Source organism: Myxine glutinosa, chromosome 14 (genome assembly GCF_964187855.1).
Source record: "Myxine glutinosa chromosome 14, kmMyxGlut1.1, whole genome shotgun sequence".
Taxonomy (NCBI): Eukaryota; Metazoa; Chordata; class Myxini; order Myxiniformes; family Myxinidae; genus Myxine; species Myxine glutinosa.
Window position 1 is genome coordinate 64,322,688 of NC_136274.1, and position 18,857 is coordinate 64,341,544.

General features: G+C 44.3%; 1 protein-coding gene across 1 annotated transcript in view; it reads right to left on the bottom strand.

The window, feature by feature from the left end:
• The window catches only part of LOC137439856 (rho GTPase-activating protein 20), a 143,286-nt gene extending 140,644 nt beyond the window's left edge, over positions 1-2,642 (bottom strand). Inside the window, exon 1 of the mRNA XM_068136019.2 lies at positions 2,462-2,642. Coding sequence (XP_067992120.2) covers positions 2,462-2,533 — 72 coding nt within the window. The 5' untranslated portion in view covers positions 2,534-2,642. The remainder of the gene's footprint in view (positions 1-2,461) is intronic.
• Positions 2,643-18,857: the final 16,215 nt, after the last annotated feature.

Consider the following 18,857-nt stretch of genomic DNA (forward strand, 5'->3'; position numbering starts at 1 on the left):
AGATTTGGTGAGCAAATTGAAAGCAACATTTTAAAGAAGAAGAAGAAAAATGTGTTATAATATACGACAGAATACAGCACTTCAGGGGAAAGTTTAAACATTTTAAAACGAAACTGTGAAAACTATCTGGGGAAATGGGGGTGAAACACGTGGTCGAAGAACGAATGAACGAACAAGAACAAAGAAAGAAAATTTTTTATTTTTTGGGAGTTAAGATTTTAAACAAGGAAGTATGGGGTGAAAAGACTGGGAAAAACTGAGAACACAAAGGTAAATGGACCACAATCGACCGCTGAGAGAAAACAGAGCCTCAAGGTAGGAAACTTAAAGTACCAGGCCGCAAAAAACGCGGCACGAAAAACCGACGATTTTATACAGGTATGAATGATTTACACCGAGAATCTTCCAAAGTAGGTACATCTTAAGTAGGTACATCTTAAAGTAGGTACATTTTACACATCGTAAAATAAAATACAGTTTTGATAAAAATACAAACGGGAACAATTACTTAACTTTGATAGCATGGAGAGCGTGGACAGCTTCGAAAAAACGTAACCTCGCCGGCAAAACCGGGAGTCTATATTTCCATGAGTTTTCTGGGACTGGGATATTTAAGTTTTTGCAGATGTCCCAGTGGATTACTCTACTTACTTTCTTGTGCCTTTGTGTGTACCGCTGTTCTGACATGAGCTTTTTTTTACATCCAGAGAGGAGGTGGCTCGTGCTGTTTCTACCTTTTCTGTTTTCTTGTGTTCTGGAAGCCATCCGTGTGGTGTCCCTAGTCTTGGGCATTTATTATTATGATTCATTCTCCATCCCAGTTGAGCCTGGTGTTGGCTTAGCGGTTAGGGCGCCGGCTTGGGATCCTAAGATCCTGGGCTCGAATCCCGGTCGATCGATGAATTAACGCCAGGGGGGGTTGACTCAGCTTGTCATCCTTCTGAGGTCAAGCAAATCGAGTACCAGTTCACTGGTAATTCCCTGTGTGTCGCAAGTGATGACCAACAGGGTTGGCGGCAGGAAGGGCATCTGGCCAGAAAACGTTGCTTCAAAAAGGGGACCACGTTGCCTGAAAAAGGCCAACCCCTGCTCTGCGGGGAAAAATGGCCTCTAAAGGTGGCTCTCCATCCCAGTTGAGCTGACCTCTTCTTCACCATTCCAATGAGCCTTCCTTGTATATGTCCAATCTCTCCAACTCTTCTTTTTTTTTTATACCTTCCTGCTCTTTTATCCTTCTAACCGTTGCTGGTGTATATCTGTTGATATTTCACTTTCTACTGTATTTTTCTTTTTTGCAATAGTTGGGGGACTCGATTAGTTGCTATTTCGGTTCCATGTGCGATATCTTCCATTCACACCTGTTTTTGGAAACTTTTTGCAAGGTTGGTTAGGTATACTTTTTCTGGATTGTTGTCTTCGTGTTTGCATCGAAATTGTTTGTGTGTGTGTATTGTTGTTGGTTGTCATCTTCATATTCGGGATTCAGAAGGTGGAACGGAGCTCTCCCTGGTCTCGGAGTATCCACGTGTGTGTGTGTGTGTGTGTGTGTGTGTGTGTGTGTGTGTGTGTGTGTGTGTGTGTGTGTGTGTGTGTGTGTGTGTGTGTGTGTGTGTGTGTGTGTGTGTGCGCTCTTCCATGACTACAAGAAACTAAAAAAATAAAAATAAAGGAGGCCCTAGAGGATTCCATTATGCAGCGACCCTTCTTACCCTCTCTTCCCCCGCTACGTCCCCCCCTTCACTACCCGGACCCCTCCGGCACTTTGCCAAATGTCGTTTACAGTCGCCAATAGATCCGCACACATCCGTCTGTGTGTCCAAAAAACATTTCCATTAGGAAAACAGATAGGTGAACTGCAAGGTCAACAAGTGAGTGCCAGTAGAGAGGAAAAGTTGGCTTGATCTCTTCTCCCAAGGCTGATATTTATTTGCGGGTTTGACTAAGCAGTATTGCTGATCAATGGGTTTTATCAACTTTAACTTGACAAAGGTATGCTGACTGCCGTGGGAAGCAAAGTTTTGTCGATCAGGCCGATGGCTCTGCCTCGGATGACGATGCGATAACACAGGGTGGCCCGAAAGTTCGTTTACCCAAAGTGTAAACTGATCATTCCAAAATTCTCTCCTGTTTATGTTCATCGACTCCCATGGGCAAACTTCCCTGCAGGTACAGACGGTACATAAGGTTGGCCGAGTTATACCTCATTGGTTATTGTCCGGCGACCTGAAAAGAAACATGGTGGTCATGGTACTGCATACACGTATATTACATGGGAGGTGGTCTATAACCGCCGAGGTGGCCCCGTTTCAGGCTTTCACCCAAATGACTGAGACCTTCATTGCGGACGCGACCATCCGAGGTGCGGTATACAGCCTGAACGGACTACACCATGTGTGATGACGTCATGATGTGTGATGACGTCATGATGTGCACATTCGTCTGATGGATCCACGACCCTTACCTTCGTGGCAGGTCTCACGCTGCCAGTGCCTGTCGGATCCTCGTCCTGTCCGTATAGCGAGTTCTCCTTCATCTCGAATCGGCACGAATCCAAAACGAAGGTGTCACCTGTTCATCTGAGTAATTACCCAACAACCAGCCCGGGTGGTCGTAATTGCTGGAAGTTTTCACTTTTCAGGAGACGAGGCTTTCAACGGTTTGTGCCGAACTGCCCCTCCCCTTTCCTGCATCCTCCTCCTCCTCCTCCCAGACCCTCAGAGGTCTCTCTGTTCCTCTTCATTTCCTTTCTCCTCCCTTGCAATGTCAATGTGAGGTGATCACCACCTGGTTACCTTGTACTTGTATGTTCGTCCCGAGACGAGGTGGTAATTGTCCTCATTAACGATCACTTTCGCTGCTATATATATTATATATATAACGAACCTCATTATCCTGTGCAGAAACTGACACCTCTTCACCACCGACAACTGCGCCCTCTGACGTCACAGCACGTTTACACATTTTTCGAATGAACTTTTATATTTAAAAAAAAACAAAAAAACTTTGCGAACCAATGCATGTACAAAATGATTATAAAGCAGCGTCACGTCACTTCAAAATGCTGGTTCTCATCGTGGTCTACCTTTCGGAGGTCATCTATTTATTACGTATGCAAATATGACGAAATTCCCTCCTCCCGTACCTCCTTCCCGATGTGCACGTAATAAATCGATGTCTCCTCCCCCACGATCACCAGACGCTTACATTCTATTAATTTTTAATCAGAGACCGAAATAACAAAGCTGTACCGACGAGTTTTCCATGGCAATGTCACTAAATATTCATAAGGAAGGCCCCGGGGTTACGCAGAAAATATAGCGCGAAACATCTGTCAAAACTCACAACAAAAGCGCGGTAAAGCTGCTCGTGGAGACGTCGCTTTGAGTGAGGACCTGAGGAGAGTTGTGGAGAGGAGCGTTTGGCCCGTCACACGTCACATGTGCTTTAACCACATCCTCTTCATTCCTCAGGGATTTGAAATATGCTGTACAACTTCAACTTAACGTCCACATCCCATTAATCACATATACTGTATATATATACTGTATATATATATATATATATATATATATATATATATATATATATATATTGTAGCGACCCATGGGTCCCCCAAGCGAGACCAGCAACAGAATCTCCTTGCTCGAGCCGGTGACGTAACCGGCGGGCAAACCACGGCGCCGGGGTGGCCGGTCACGTGACCACCAAAGCGTGCCGCGCGTGCGGTTATAATCCTTTGCACCTGTCGGTCACGTGACCACCAAAGCGCGCCTCGCCTAAGAGGCGTGGCTTTCGGTTTCGGTTGTGCTTTCTGGTTGTGATATATATGCAGCCCGATAAACGGGCTTTGGAGAGTTCCCGAATTGGTTTTTACAATAAACATCTTCTCGGACGAGTTTGTGTCTTGCCCGTCACTTCGTCCGTCTCAAGCAAGGACCCTGCTCTTCAATATATATATATATATATATATATATATATATACCCGTTCCTTATCAACCGTTTGGTTGGAGTGCTTAAGCCACTTGGCTAGCGCTCTTCAATGTCCAAGCGGATTGCTAATCGAACACACTCCCCAGCCAAGTAATCAAACTTCCCGCCATTCCTCAGGTAACTTCCATGGTAGTCTCCCCTCAAACTAGTAACCGGGATCGGCTCGACTGACTTTCCAACATGAAGCGCATTCAAGTTCATTAATTCCCATAAACTTAAAAGAAAAAAAGAAGATGTGAAAAGCTCATTCTATTTTTAACCTGCTAATACACCGCCCCAAAGGTTCTCAAACTTAATGCCAACATTTTCCTCCCACCCAGACCCACTTCCCACAAGAGGAACACCAACGCACAAACAAACGTCCATTTCATAGGAATGGAACTACTTTGCAGAATTATTTTTTAAAGTCCATCTATATTTATATATAGGTAGGTATATATATAAATAAACGCCATTGTCTGTCGCTTTCTGTCTGTCTGCCTTTGTTCTTTATGCACGGGTACATCTTTTAAGTTAGAAACCCCAAACTCGGGGTACAAATACAACTTTGTGTGGTTGGTAACATAGTCTATGTGGCCGAGGCCTCACGTGGTTGTGTGGGTGGAGGGGCCGAGAGGAAGGCGTAAATTCTCTATGTAAATGTGTGCCGTGTAGCGCCACCTGGTGGTGTGGCAGAGGGTATTACAATTTCCTGCAACTTCAACGCTGAGGTTAAAGCACTCTGCACGGGTAAATTTGGCCTCTTTCCCTTCTCCCGCCCCCCAAAATTGAGGGGCCTCTCAAAGCCCCTTAAAATATGTATATGCAGTATATCTCTCCCCCTCGCAAGGGACGTGACGACCAATTGGTCCGTCAGCAAAGCGACGGATATAGGCTCTTCTAGTAATGAGCATCAATGGTGTCCGTTTCGTTTGTTACAAATGTAGGACCGGCTGGTATGATGGCCTAGAGCGAGGCCCTAGGCCTAGTGGTACGCATACTCGCCTCTCTGTCTAGCCTGTAATTGAATACCGACCCAGCTATAAAATGCAATCCCGGTGTTTCACAGGCAGGTTGATTCATGGACCGAAGGCTTGTAAAGAACAAAGCAAGCCGGATATGAAAACCTGGCCACAAATGAGAATCAAAGGGCCATGGTTGACCTCGAGATGGACCAAAGCAAAATCGCTCATGCATGACCTACTGCCCTCTAGCTGGGCTTATGATTGAAACTGTCAGCCAATTGGTGTGGATATGGGCCCTTCTCTAAAAATTAAACACATTTCATGGTAAATATTAAATGTATCCTTTCATATTGATTATTGCACATATGAATGTATGCAGAATACAGCCATAGTGCATATAATATATACAGAAGATGGCTTTGGAATGTGGGAATTTATTGAAACTAAAGTGTCAAACAAGCCCGTCTACACCGTTGTAAGACTACCGGTCTTGTTTTCATTGAAGAATTCAAAATGGCCACCACCGAAATGCCTTTCTTCCAATACGTCGGCCTATTAGTCAGGTTCACGATGTTTTTTCGTTCAAAAATTTTGGAGCTTAGCAAAACTACACATTTTTTGGAATATTCAGAGCATGAGGAATCCAAAAATTAATGTTGGCATTTGCACAGACACCTGCATGGCCACCATTTTGGATTTTCAAAATGGCCGCCATAAAATACATAATTTGCGCTATCTCGGCTTCTAGTCAACCTAGGATCTTATTTAAATATGCTAATCCTATGTTTTCTGGGTCAAGAAAACCATTGGTGGGATCATTACACTTATAATCCTAACACTTGCTTCACTTTTAGGACTTTCCAGATGTTAGTGATACAAAAAATATTCCGCTCACATCTTCGGTATAGACCTAGTAGATCCTGTGTATCGGACTTATAGTTCAATCTGATACTAACAAGGCTGCTTTCTTGCTTTATAAACCCATACCTATAACTTCAAAGGACTTGCAATATCATGTATTATGTAATAGTTATATCACAAATACAAAGACAATGGTTTTCAATTACCTTTGTTTGTTGCTTTTCTATAATCCTGAGCACTATTTTGAGGCCTTTATTGGATTCCTTGACCCAAAAAACATAGGATTCGCATATTTAATTAAGTTTCTAGGTTGACTAGAAGCCGAGATAGCGCAAAATATGTATTTTTGGCGGCCATTTTGAAAATCAAAAATGGCGGCCATGCAGGTGTCTGTGCAAATGCCAACATTGATTTTCGGATTCTCCATGCTCTGATGATTCCAAAAATGTACAGGTTTGCTAATCTCCCAAAAATTTTAACGAAATTATATTTGTTAACATAGTGAACCTGACTATATATTAGACATAAGAGACTTAATGTCTTTTCAAACATCAGTTTCAATTGATGTATCATCATAATCAAGTCTTTCAATGTCCTGAACTTCAGTTTCTTCATCATGTTCAGTGTTGTCATCATCCACCGAAGCAGCAGTGATGGTACGGTCATTCCTGCACTCCTCATTGCCACGACAAGCACATAACATGGAACATGACAACTGAGCTGCAGAGCAGCTGCAACGGGATGTCGAACATGGTCGTGAAGACGTGCATCCACACCTTATCATCTTCAGCACCTCTACTAGTGCGGTGGAAACATCTGGTGGCAACGCAACCGGCACTAACATCATGGAAACCATGTCCAATGACCATCAATAATGAACTGGGTTCAGAGCTGGTGGATCTGCATCCAGCGCTTCTTTCCAGATGTCTGGAGATGTGCCCCGTATACATGCTCCTCGGGTGCCTCTGCTGTTGGTGGTAGAGACCTCAAGTCAGGAGCTGGACTGAGTTTGAGATTGGACATCTAAGTCGACCATAACTCATACCTTAGTGCTGTCATTTCTCATCTAATGCAGGTGATCCATAGCACGCAGCAATGAATTTAGTGGCCTCTGTTATGACACTGGATATCTGTTCCTGTGTTTCACCTGGCTTTGTCAGTCTTTTACCAGATTAAGAATTTTCGCCACTGTCACCTTGCCATCACCCCATAGGTATGACACAGTATCACACCCAGAGAGGGTATGAGAGAGGACGCTGCTTGGTGGGTCCTGCTTGGTGGTACGCAACCTGTTGAATGAACAATGATAGCATCCGCTTACCCATGTGTTGTGCAAATATCTGGCCTTTGTCTGATCTATCCATCGCATATCTCCACAGGCCTGTTGGTTCTGGTCCAGTGACAATAAGTCGCTTTCCATTGTGTGGGAGCAGATCTGCTTGAGCTTTCAGATATCGACAGATCAGCTGAACCTTGATCTCTGTGACAGTTAGACTGACCTTCTGTGATGGTAATGGAGTGTTCAAGGACAGCTGATGTCTGCTTGCATCTTTTCCAGGCCTGGCAGCGCATGTTGTTGCTTTGATCCTGTTTTCACAGGACCTATCAAATACTAGGCCGAGTTATTGGAAGAATGGTATTTGATAGTTGGTGGCCATTTTGAATTCTTCAATAAAAAAAAATTCCCAAGAGGCTTGGCACTGGCTCATTTATGATCAGCAGGGTCAGTTCTACTGGAAACACCAATAAAACATTTTATATACCCCAGTACACACTTTTGTGTTGTCATGATCACACTACTATCATGATATAGAGATAACATTATTTGAGATAACATCTGATCCAGAGATAAGACTCGTCATTTGCCGATGTCGTGAATTAATTACTGAGCTGAACATGTCCATTGTAAGAAGTGCAAACAGTTGTCAGATTGTGTGCAGATTTCATTCACGGAATCCAACCCGAGATCAAACAAGCGTGACGTGACGCCTAGGTCCCCGTCGGTGAAGTGATGGGAGTTGACAAAGTGGAAGACGCAAGGCGGCCATCTTGGATTTTGACGTGGCGACCCAATTTTCAACAGCGTTCTCCCTTATGTGTAGATACACCCACACACCAGATTAGAAGTTAGTAGTTCGTTTATTTTTCAAGATATTTCGCTCACAAGGTTCAGACATATATATGGTGGCGCCCATCTTGGATTTTGACGTGGCGACCCAATTTTCAATAGGGTTCTTCCTTATGCGTAGATACACCCACACACCAGATTAGAAGTTGGTAGTTGGTTTATTTTTCAAGATATTTCGCTCACAAGGTTCAGACATATATATGGTGGCGCCCATCTTGGATTTTGACGTGGCGACCCAATTTTCAATAGCGTTCTTCCTTATGCCGAGATACACCCACACACCAGATTAGAAGTTGGTAGTATGGTGCTGTGCACACACGATTCGTTTGCCAAGAAGGTAGGCCACAACGCGTTGTACAAACTGAAATGCTTTATTAACAGCTCGTACGTAAGCACTGGGCGGGCTCGACCTCGACTATCGAGCCCGCATATATGTCCCGAGGCCACGCCTTGCCCCCGGGCGTGGCCGGTCGGCCGAAAGGCGGGGCATGTCCTCAGTTCCACCCTGCGCCTCGTGACGCCTTCGTTCCGGGCGTGGCCCGAGCTGCGCTTCCACGCCCGGACGCTCGCGCCACCCGATGGTGCGCGGAATTATTGCCCACTGACAGTGTCCGCCACAGTAGTTCGTTTATGCGTTCATTTATTTTTCAAGATATTTCGCTCACAAGGTTCAGACATACATATGGTGGCGGCCATCTTGGATTTTGACGTGGTGACCCAATTTTCAATAGCGTTCTTCCTTATGCCTCGACACGCCCACACACCAGATTAGAAGTTGGTACTTCGCTTATTTTTCAAGATATTCCGCTCACAAGGTTCAGACATACATGGCGGCGGCCATCTTGGATTTTGACGTGGGTTGCACCCACACACCAAATTAGAATTCGGTCCTTCGCTTACGCACGCACACACGCACGGACGGACGGACGCACACACGCACGGAGGGGAAAACCATAGTCCCCCTTTCGCTCCGCGGTGCGACGGGGGACAATAACGACATAAAGCATGTTCTAGCTTCTCGTGATGTCTCTCTTTTACATCATGAATGATGCTGAGAGCACTTTTCAGGTATCTCTTGGAGCAGGGCCAATGTTAAGATTCCCAGGAACACCAACAATCGCCCAAGATGTGCATAAACACACACACATGGTAACTGTACTGTGGATGTTCTGTACGGTACACTATATTTCCTTCTCGCTTGCCACTCCCAGAGTAATTTTACGGTTTTTTTTTTTTTTAAACAGCACTCTGTAATGAGTGCAAAGAGACGAGATAGGTGATGCTTTGGCAGAGAGACAGATCATTTCACTACAAGAGAAATGTCTGGTGTCATTTTGTGGGGAGAACATTGGTTAGGCCTCGTGTTGGCTTAGTGGTTGAGGTGGCTGGCTTGAGACCTTATGGTCCTGAGTTTGAGCCCCTGTTGTGGCGTTTTAATAGCTCCAGGTGGATTGACTTAGCCTGTCATCCTTCGAGGTCAGCAAAATGAGTACCAGCTTACTGGTAATAGAGGACACTGCATCAGCGGCACGGAACCCCCAGAAAATGATGAAGCCAGCATCCACGGGCTGAAAACAAATCACCACCAGCATCGGTTGAGCTGCCCTGAACTGCAGTCTTGTGGTGTCAAAGGTAAATTACATTCCGAGCACGGAACGAAAGACCTCCTGAAAATAACAGAACACACACTCGCTCTCAATTTCCAGGATTTTCAACGAGTGCCAGTGAAATTCCATGATTTTCCAGGATTTCCATGACCCATACGAGCCCTGCTATCGCTGGAACCATGAACAAATTTCTGCCTTGACCTACAGTGGACACTGCATCAATGGCACAGCTGCACCCTCAGCCAATGATGCTTCCTTTTGAAGAGATTTCGAGGTCTGCCTCCTAAAATGCTCCGTATGTCTTGTGAGGACAAAAGTATTGGCAGCCAAAGGACATGATGCATCTTAGAAACCTCCTACACTCTCTTAGTTCAGCAATGCAGTCAGACCTTTGAGTATTCATGTGATAAGGCACTCTCTGCCCCATCCCTCCTGGCAAAGGGAAGGAGGGGCAATTCCCCCCCCCCCCCCTCCATCCCTTCCCACTCCACAATCCAGCCATAACTGATGAAGGTCAATCACAAATCCATTCATGACTTACATCATTGTTTATATGAACTAGCGTGGATCGACTAACTACACCTGCTTACCACACGTCGCTACAGAGGTACGGGCTTGCTTTAACTGAGGGCAATGACCTGACTGAATTTGAGTTGCTGTGTTGTCATGATTTACACCAATCGTAATACAAACATTTCTTTTGTACACATTTATTTGTAATATTGGTGATATTATTTATTTGTAATCTAAAAACTGGAAAACGACTCTGGAAAATCCTCTCTATCTCTGCTGATGACTCTACTCTCTGCTGCTCCATACCTCAACCCTCAGATCGGCAGTCTGCACCCTCTTCACTCTCTGCAGACCTGGACAAATCACAAACTGGTCAAACAAGTGGAACATGTCTTTCAATCCTGACAAATCTCACACTCTCACTATGTCTCTCCGAAAAGACCATCTGGAAAACCCTCCCATATACTTTCTCAACAATCCTCTCCAAGAAGTCCTGTCACTCAAGCTCTTGGGTCTCACTATCAGCTATGATCTTTCCTAGGAAAATGTCTTTCCAAGCTGGCCTCCAAATGCAGTCGCCGACTGCGCATCCTCCGTTGTGCGAAGTCCTTCCTTGGCACCTCTGAGCTCCTCACCTCATACAAAGCTTTCATCCGCAGCTTGATGGAATACTGCTCTCCGCTCTGGGCTGGTGCTCCTGCCTCACACCTAGCTCAGCTTCACGCTGTAGAAACCAAAGCTTTCAGAATCACTGGAATCTCCCACGATGAAGCTAACTCCGAGGGCCTTTCACTCACTCACCGCAGGCAGGTTGGTGGTCTTTCTGTTTTCTACCGACTCCTCTCCGGCCTTGCTCCCCCAGCTCTGTCTGTGCTCTGTCCCCCAGTAGTACAAGATCAAGGTAGTACAAGATCTGACAGCAACCCTCTTATGGTGAAACTGCCAAAATCAAGACTCTCTGCTCACCTTCACTCCTTCATTCCTCTTCACTCCCGCCTCTGGAACAAACTCCCTCACTCTATTCAATCCCACTCCTCCCTCCAGGTATTTAAAACAGCTGTTCACCACCATCTCCTATCTTCCCCCATCCAAAACCTTGATCTTTTCTACCCCTGTTAATACACTCCAAATCCACCTCTTTCAATCTCCGACTTCATTCCTGAAATTCCGGGTAGTGTCAATTTGTTTAATATCGCATACCCCTTCCACCCCCCCCCCCCTGCCCCCAGCCCTCTGCCTTCGAACAGATCTCCGATGTCCCTGTTCTCTGCTGTTGTGCTTGTGTGCTTCCCTCTCTCTCCCCATCTTGTCTCCCACTCCCTTTATTATATGTTTTATGTGTCCGTTTATGTTTTTTTGTGATTAATGTCAGCTTTTACAAGAGCCTCGATCTTGTAACAAAACAAAACAACAACAAAAAAAAAGGTCCAAATGGCCAAGGGTCCAAGTTGTTCTAATCGGTCTGGAGGGTGTTTGGGATCTTAGGGATCATTGGGTCTTTATGGTCTTTTGGGTCCTTGAGGTATTTTGGGTCCTCTGCGTCTTTGGGGTCTTCGCAATCTAAAGGGTCGAAAGGTATATTCCAACAGTACGTAATTAATAGACAGGATGCAACCGACGTTCAAACTGTATGTAATTAATAGATATGTAGTCACACGGCTTCACAGACTGTTTTTCGGTTTTACATATATTTGAAGATGAAGACGTTTTGGTCACAAATACATACATACATACATACACACGTAACCATACACGTTTGCTCCATCATAATAAAAATATTCCTGAGCTCAAGTTTCTCAACATCTATCTATAATTCCAGTAATCTCTGTGTGTCTGTGTGTCTGTCTGTCTGTATGCGACCGCTGTTTCTCGACAACTACCGGTCCGATATACTTGAAACTTGCCAGGTATATTGCTGGGGACCCGAGGATGTGCCTTTTCAAGGTTTGAAATTAATCGGACAAGTGGTTCCCAAGGTATGGTCACCGTACTCGCAAGCCGTTCGCTTTGGCTTTGCGAATGGACCAAACCATTTCATGTAAATAGAGGGGGGGGGGGGGGGGGGGTTCTGTGGTCGTTGCAAATGGACCAAACCATTTCATGTAAATAGAGGGGGGGGTTCTGTGGTCGTTACTGCCACGTGGTTTCAAAGTTTTTTTTTGTTGTTGTTGTTTGCACGCATGTTTTTTTGCACGCACGTACGGGCAAGCACGTACGGGCGTGCCCGTACGTGCGGGCACGCCCTAGTTGAATTAATTCCACCAACATTATATGGAGACCCTAAAATGGCAGCAGCTCAACGGTATTTCAAATGAGCGCTTGAATGAATTTTTCTTAAGTCCGGTTCTCCTGGTCCACATTCAATGACAATCTCTTCGTAATAGCGGTTGAGCTCCAGCAGTTGCGGCACAATAAGAAAACCAATTACCACAATACGGTTTCATAAGGGCAGGGGATCTGGCATTTGAAGACGGTCCACAAGCTCCGTCGTCACCGTATTTGCTCCGATGATTTCCAGAGCGGTGCCTTCAATTTGCTCCCTCAGAGATGATGTTGAAGAACCGATCTCAAAGCATTGGTTTTTAAGTGAAGAGCACGGCACGAATTGCCCTTCAAACCCGAGTCAAGGTTGGCAGCCATTCCAATACAGGTTCGAGTCTCGTTCGCAGAGGGCTTCATGAAATCATGAACCATGGCTGCTGATACATACACACATATTCATACGTTTGCTCCATCATAATAAAATTATTCCTGAGCTCAAGTTACTCAACAATACCCAAAAGACCCCGAAGACCCAAAAGACCCGAACACCGAAAAGACCCCGAAATATTGAAAGGACCCTGAAGACCCTAAAAAAAAAACAAAGACCCCAAACACTGAAAAGACCCCGAAGACCCAAAAGACTCCAAATACCTCAAAGACCCTGAAGACTGAAAAGACCCAGAAGACCCAAAAGGCCCCGAAGTCTAATACCCAATGTATGGTTGAAATCGAAAGACGAACGTAATCATGACACCGAGATTGTTTTATAATCGCTCCTTTGGGGGCATCTAATTATGGCTCCTGGAGGGAGGCATTAAGTGTATATCGTCTTGGTATCCATGGTGTCATGCTTTTTGAAGAACAAGCCCATAATCTTTCATTGGGCTTCGCCATGATTCGAACCCAAGACCTCTGACACCAAATGTGAGAATCTTACCCCGAGACCTCCAAGTCACATCGTTCAGCATATTGCATCAACTGTAAAATTTTGTTTAAACATAAATGTTCACAAAAAAGGTGAAGTACCAGGCCTTGAGTACAATGATTATACGAGATATAACAGCTTAACCCTATTTCATTAAAATCTCAAAGGTTTGTCTCATATTACAATCTCACAAGCTTAGTTCAAGTAATGAAATAAATAGATAGTTCTGTTGTACCAACATAAAGGATCAATGTCATGGATACTGAAACGACTATTACTTCTACTTTTAAAAGACTCAACTGTTTCCACGGGCTGGCTGGCTGGCCGAGTGGTACGCAGACTCACCTCCAACCTTTCATATCTGCCAGAAACCATTGCAAACACGTTATTCGTGAGGCAAAGCATTCCTTCATCCAAAAGAAATGCGACAACCCATCTTCCTTCACTCGATCGACATCTCGTTTCATCAAAGCCATCTCTTTCAATTTGGATTTGGATAAGATTTCCCAGTGGAACAAATGTAATCAAGTTAAGTTTAATGCTTCGGCTACTCAATTTCTTCCCATCTGTCTCTCTAAAACTCCTCTCAACTCTCCAATCTCCTTTGAAAGCTCCACAATTACACCAGGTGATACAATAAACCTACTAAGTTTTACCCTAACATCAAATTTATCCTGGAATCCACACATGAGCCGACGCAAATACAGTCACGTGAAAAGGTAAGTACACCCCATGTAAAGTTTTGACTTTTTCAACAAATTTCAACATACAGCTATTTGATCTTCATTTCAACAATATTGATAGATAAAGGTGATATAATATAACAAATATCATGAAACATTTACATTTTGTCGTCCATTGTATAATTTAAATAAACATAAATGCAAATTTCGCATGTGGAAAAAGTAAATACACCCTTGGCTCTAATAGGTGGTATTGCCCCCTTTGGCAGAAACAACCTCAAGTAGGCGTTTCTTATAACTGTCTACCAGTCTGACATCGACTGGGAGAAATTTTTGCCAACTCCACCATGCAGAATTATTTCAGCTGTGCGATCTTTGAGGGGTTTCTTGCATGCACAGCTCGTTTCAAATCCCCCCACAACATCTCGATGGGATTTAGGTCCGGGCTTTGACTTGGCCATTCCAGAACCCTCCATTTCTTTCTTTTCAGCCATTCCTTGGTGGATTTACTGGTGTTTAGGGTCATTGTCATGTTGCAAGGTCCACCTTCGGTTGAGCTTCAACTTTCCGACAGATGGCCTCACATTATCCTCAAGCACCCTCTGGTACAATGAAGAATTCATAGTGGATTCTATGATGGTGAGCTGCCCAGACCCTGATGCAGCAAAGCTGCCCCAAACCATAATATTTCCACCACCATGCTTTACAGTTGGTATCAGGTTCTTGTGGTCAAATGCTGTCTTTGGTTTTCCCCAAACATGTCTTCTGGTACTGTGGCCAAATAGCTCTACCTTTGACTCATCTGTCCAGAGCACATTGTTCCAGAGGTGCTGGTCTTTGCCTAGGTGTACATTGGCAAACTTTAGGCTTGCCCTGATGTTCTTTCTGGACAACAAAGGTTTCCTCCTGGCACACCTCACATGTAGATCAAATTTGTGCAGCCTCTTTCTAATGGTAGACTCGTGCACTTTGACATCAACAGTGGCAAGAGCTACCTGTAGGTCCCGTGATGATATTCTGGGGTTCTTAGAGACTTCTTTCAGCATCTTGTGGTCTGCTCTCGGGCTGAACTTGCTGGGGCGGTCTGGCCTGAACAAGTTGGCAGTTGTTTAGAATCTTCTCCACTTGTAGATGATCTTCCGGACAGTCGAATGATTGATTTCAAATTGTTTGGAGATTTTAAAAAATCCCTTCGCAGACTCGTAGGCATCTATAACCTTCTTTCTGAAGGCCTCAGAGAGCTCTTTTGATCGAGGCATAGTGACGCCGCACAGTTCAACAACAAAGAGCAAATCAAACTAAATGTCTGAGGTTTAAATTAGACAGGTTCCTCCAAGATCCTCTCTCACAATGTTCTAATCATTTGCACCTGAGCTGGTGCACCTGATTCTAATTTTATGTATTTTAAGTAGTGATAAATGTAGGGGTGTACTTACTTTTTCCACATGCGAAATTTGCATTTATGTTTATTTAAATTATACAATGGACTACAAAATGTAAATGTTTCATGATATTTGTTATATTATATCACCTTTATCTATCAATATTGTTGAAATGAAGATCAAATAGCTGTATGTTGAAATATGTTGAAAAAGTCAAAACTTTACATGGGGTGCACTTACTTTTTCACGTGACTGTAGCTAAGTCTGCCTCGAAGAAACTAGGAGTCCTGTTCAGATGTTGAAGATTCTTCTCTTCTCAACAGTTGCTTCAACTATATAAATTATAAAGGATTGATCTGTCCTTGTATAGAGTACAGCTCTCACATCTGGGGAGGTTCTAGCTCCACAATATTTACTGGACAGAATTGAATCCAGAGTAATCCGACTTTTCAACTCTCCCAATCTCTCCTCAAAACTCGACCCGCTCAAATTACGCCGCAAAGTTGGCTCTCTTTCTCATTTGTAGATATTACTTCGGTTTCTGCTACCAATAACTTGCTGCTTGTGTACCTCCACCATTAGCAAGACCACGGAATACTCGACAAGCCACAACATCTCATGATTATTGTGTGGCCATTGGAAACTCGAGGGTGCGCCGTTATGATGTTTGTTTCTTCCCCCCAACTGGAAAACTTTGGCACTCTTTACCTTCTCGTCTTTCCAAACGCTTATAACCTTTAGATTGGGTCAACTTTCTGAAAATGTGCATATTTAAAGTGCTGAAGGCAAATTGTGTTAATTTAGGGCACACAAGGTTTTTAGGGGTATTGAGGGGTGCTGAACTCAAATCTGCTGTATACTCAGCTCAAAAATGGCCGATAATGCCTCAAAATTGTGAAATCCAAGATGGCCGCCACCGCTGGGCTGAAATGTATTTATGTACATATCCTTTTGACTAAACAAGGTAGAAACTTGAATGAAATGTGCCTTTGTAGGTTTTCATATATGGGGAATCCAATGCCATATTCAGGTTTGAAATAAAATGTGAATAAACTGCTTGAAACTCATATTTATTTCTAAAATAGTCGTTTTTAACGTTGAATAATTCGTCCACCAGATAAGATCCACAAGCAGGTTGATCCTAGGTGTCCATGAATAATTTACTTACTTTGCAGTTTTTTTTCAGATGTGTCCAATATGCTGTAATGGAATATTTGAGTGCATGAAAAGTAGGATGGAGAAAGACGACTCTGATGAAGGCAGCATGGTTGTATCATTGAAACAGCATGGCATGTTTCAAGATGGCGGTGACACATTGAAGAACATAATCAACAAGGATGTGGTCACGCCTGTGATTCAAGAATCTCTGCTTAGTGCAGAACACCTTGGACAGGTGCAAATGAAAGTCTTTGTGGACAAACGTCTGTGTGAGCCTCCAGATAGTGACCAGCACCTGGATCTGAAATCACCCATTCAAAAGAATAAGGCCAAGATATTTGCCTCTTTGTACAAAGTCGTGCAACTTTCCAAGGGCAAGCAAAACACTATCAAAGTGGACAGGAACATTCTACGAAGGCTCATAACAGCTTATAGAGCAGGGCGTGAGATAAACCGAGAAAACATTCTCCAGCATGAGCTCATGACCGTCCCACATACGCCACATATTTGGCCACAACTAGTGGTAGTCTACATTCCACCAACAAATCTGTGTTAGCAAACATATTGACGCAACAAGTCCTAACCCACTCGATGAACCCAGCTTCCTGCTCATTGATGGCCAAGCACTCGTGATGGAACTTGGAAAGCCGACTGACATTAGAACGTTTGGTGACTATGCCGACACCTTTGCTAACACTGTGTTCAAGATGGGAGCAAAATACCAGAGGATCGACGTAGTCTTCGACAGGTATCAAGACGAATCAATCAAAGCAGGCACAAGGATCAAACGCAAGCAGCGCCACCGACCGGTACGTCGTAAAATAGAAAACGAGTCATCAGTTCCTCTCCCATCAGACTGGTCCAGCTTTATGGAACTCGAGGAAAATAAAGCAGATCTCGCTCTACTACTTTCAAACCATCTGATTGAACACAGCCCGCCAGATGAACCAGTGGTTGTAGTAGCAGGGGGGTTCGCCGAAGCGACCACTATCAAGTCATCTGATCCAGATCTCGCAGTCTCCTCTCTGAGGGCTGACCACGAAGAAGCTGATACCCGGCTGATTTTGCACTGCACCCATGCTCATATGGAAACGATAGTTGTGTCAGTGCGTGATACAGACGTGCTTCTTCTACTTCTGGCACACGATGACAGAATGGGCTGTACACGTCTCTACATGAAAGCTGGGACGTCGAAGGCTCCAAAGTATTTCCCAGTACATGAAATTCGCATGTTGCTATCTACTGATCAGGTGGACACTACTTGCCTTCCATGCCGTCACCGGCTGTGATAGTGTGTCTCAGTTCAGTGGCCACGGTAAGGAAACAGCCTGACAGGTGTTCCAACAACATCACACTGATCTGATTGGCCTCGGCAAGGGCCCTCTCACCAAAAACATAGCTACATCAACAGAGAAATTCATCTGTAAGATATAGGGCGTGCCCGAGGTCGATACATGCAACAAAGCACGAGTCAAGTTGTTTTGTATCGGTCGTGCACAAGAGACTCTGCCACCAACCTCAGATGCAGCAAAGTTTCACATCATGCGTTCACACTATCAAGGAAGTGTTTGGAACCAAGCACACTCGCCATATCCTGATCTTCCTCCAGTGCCCGAAATGGGATGGATGCACCTGGATGGTCAGTTAGTGCCACGGCTACTCTCTGCCACCTATGCCGAAAGCTTGCAGGGAGATCACCTCATGTGGATGTACGAAGCGGTGCCTCAACCAACGCTGTAGCTGCAGGAAAATTCGCATGGAATGCATCGAGGCGTGCAACTGCAGGAAACCTGGCGACAACTGCCGGAACACTCATAACGACCGGGAATAAGTTCATGTGGGCACATCTACCTGTACACACAATGAAGGACTGCATATAACGCTTTGACAGCAGATATGATCAACTCATGCAATTCATGCACAATTAAGTAAAAAATTCTTGCCATTGCTGTCATGTTACAAATAAATAAATTGCTTGTCAAATGTTGGTTTACGTCGAAGCGCATCAGTGTTATTTGAGGTACCTTACTTTGCTAAGCCAAAATGGGAATTTGCATCCCTAATATGTTTCCTGCCAACATTTAAATCATATGTAGTGTGTCTCTGGGCTTAAATGGTCTGTGTTACTGGTGGGGAGGGAGAGGGATGGGGCTTGTGGATCTTATCTGGTCGACGAATTATTCATCGCGAAAAACGACTATTTTAGAAATACATATGAGTTTCAAGCAGTCTATTCACATTTTATTTCAAAACTGAATATGGCATTGGATTCCCCATATATGAAAACCTACAAAAGCACATTTCATTCAAGTTTCTACCTTGTTTCGTCAAAAAGATATGTACATAAATACATTTCAGCCCGGTGGTGGCGGCCATCTTGGATTTCTCCATTTTGAGGCATTAG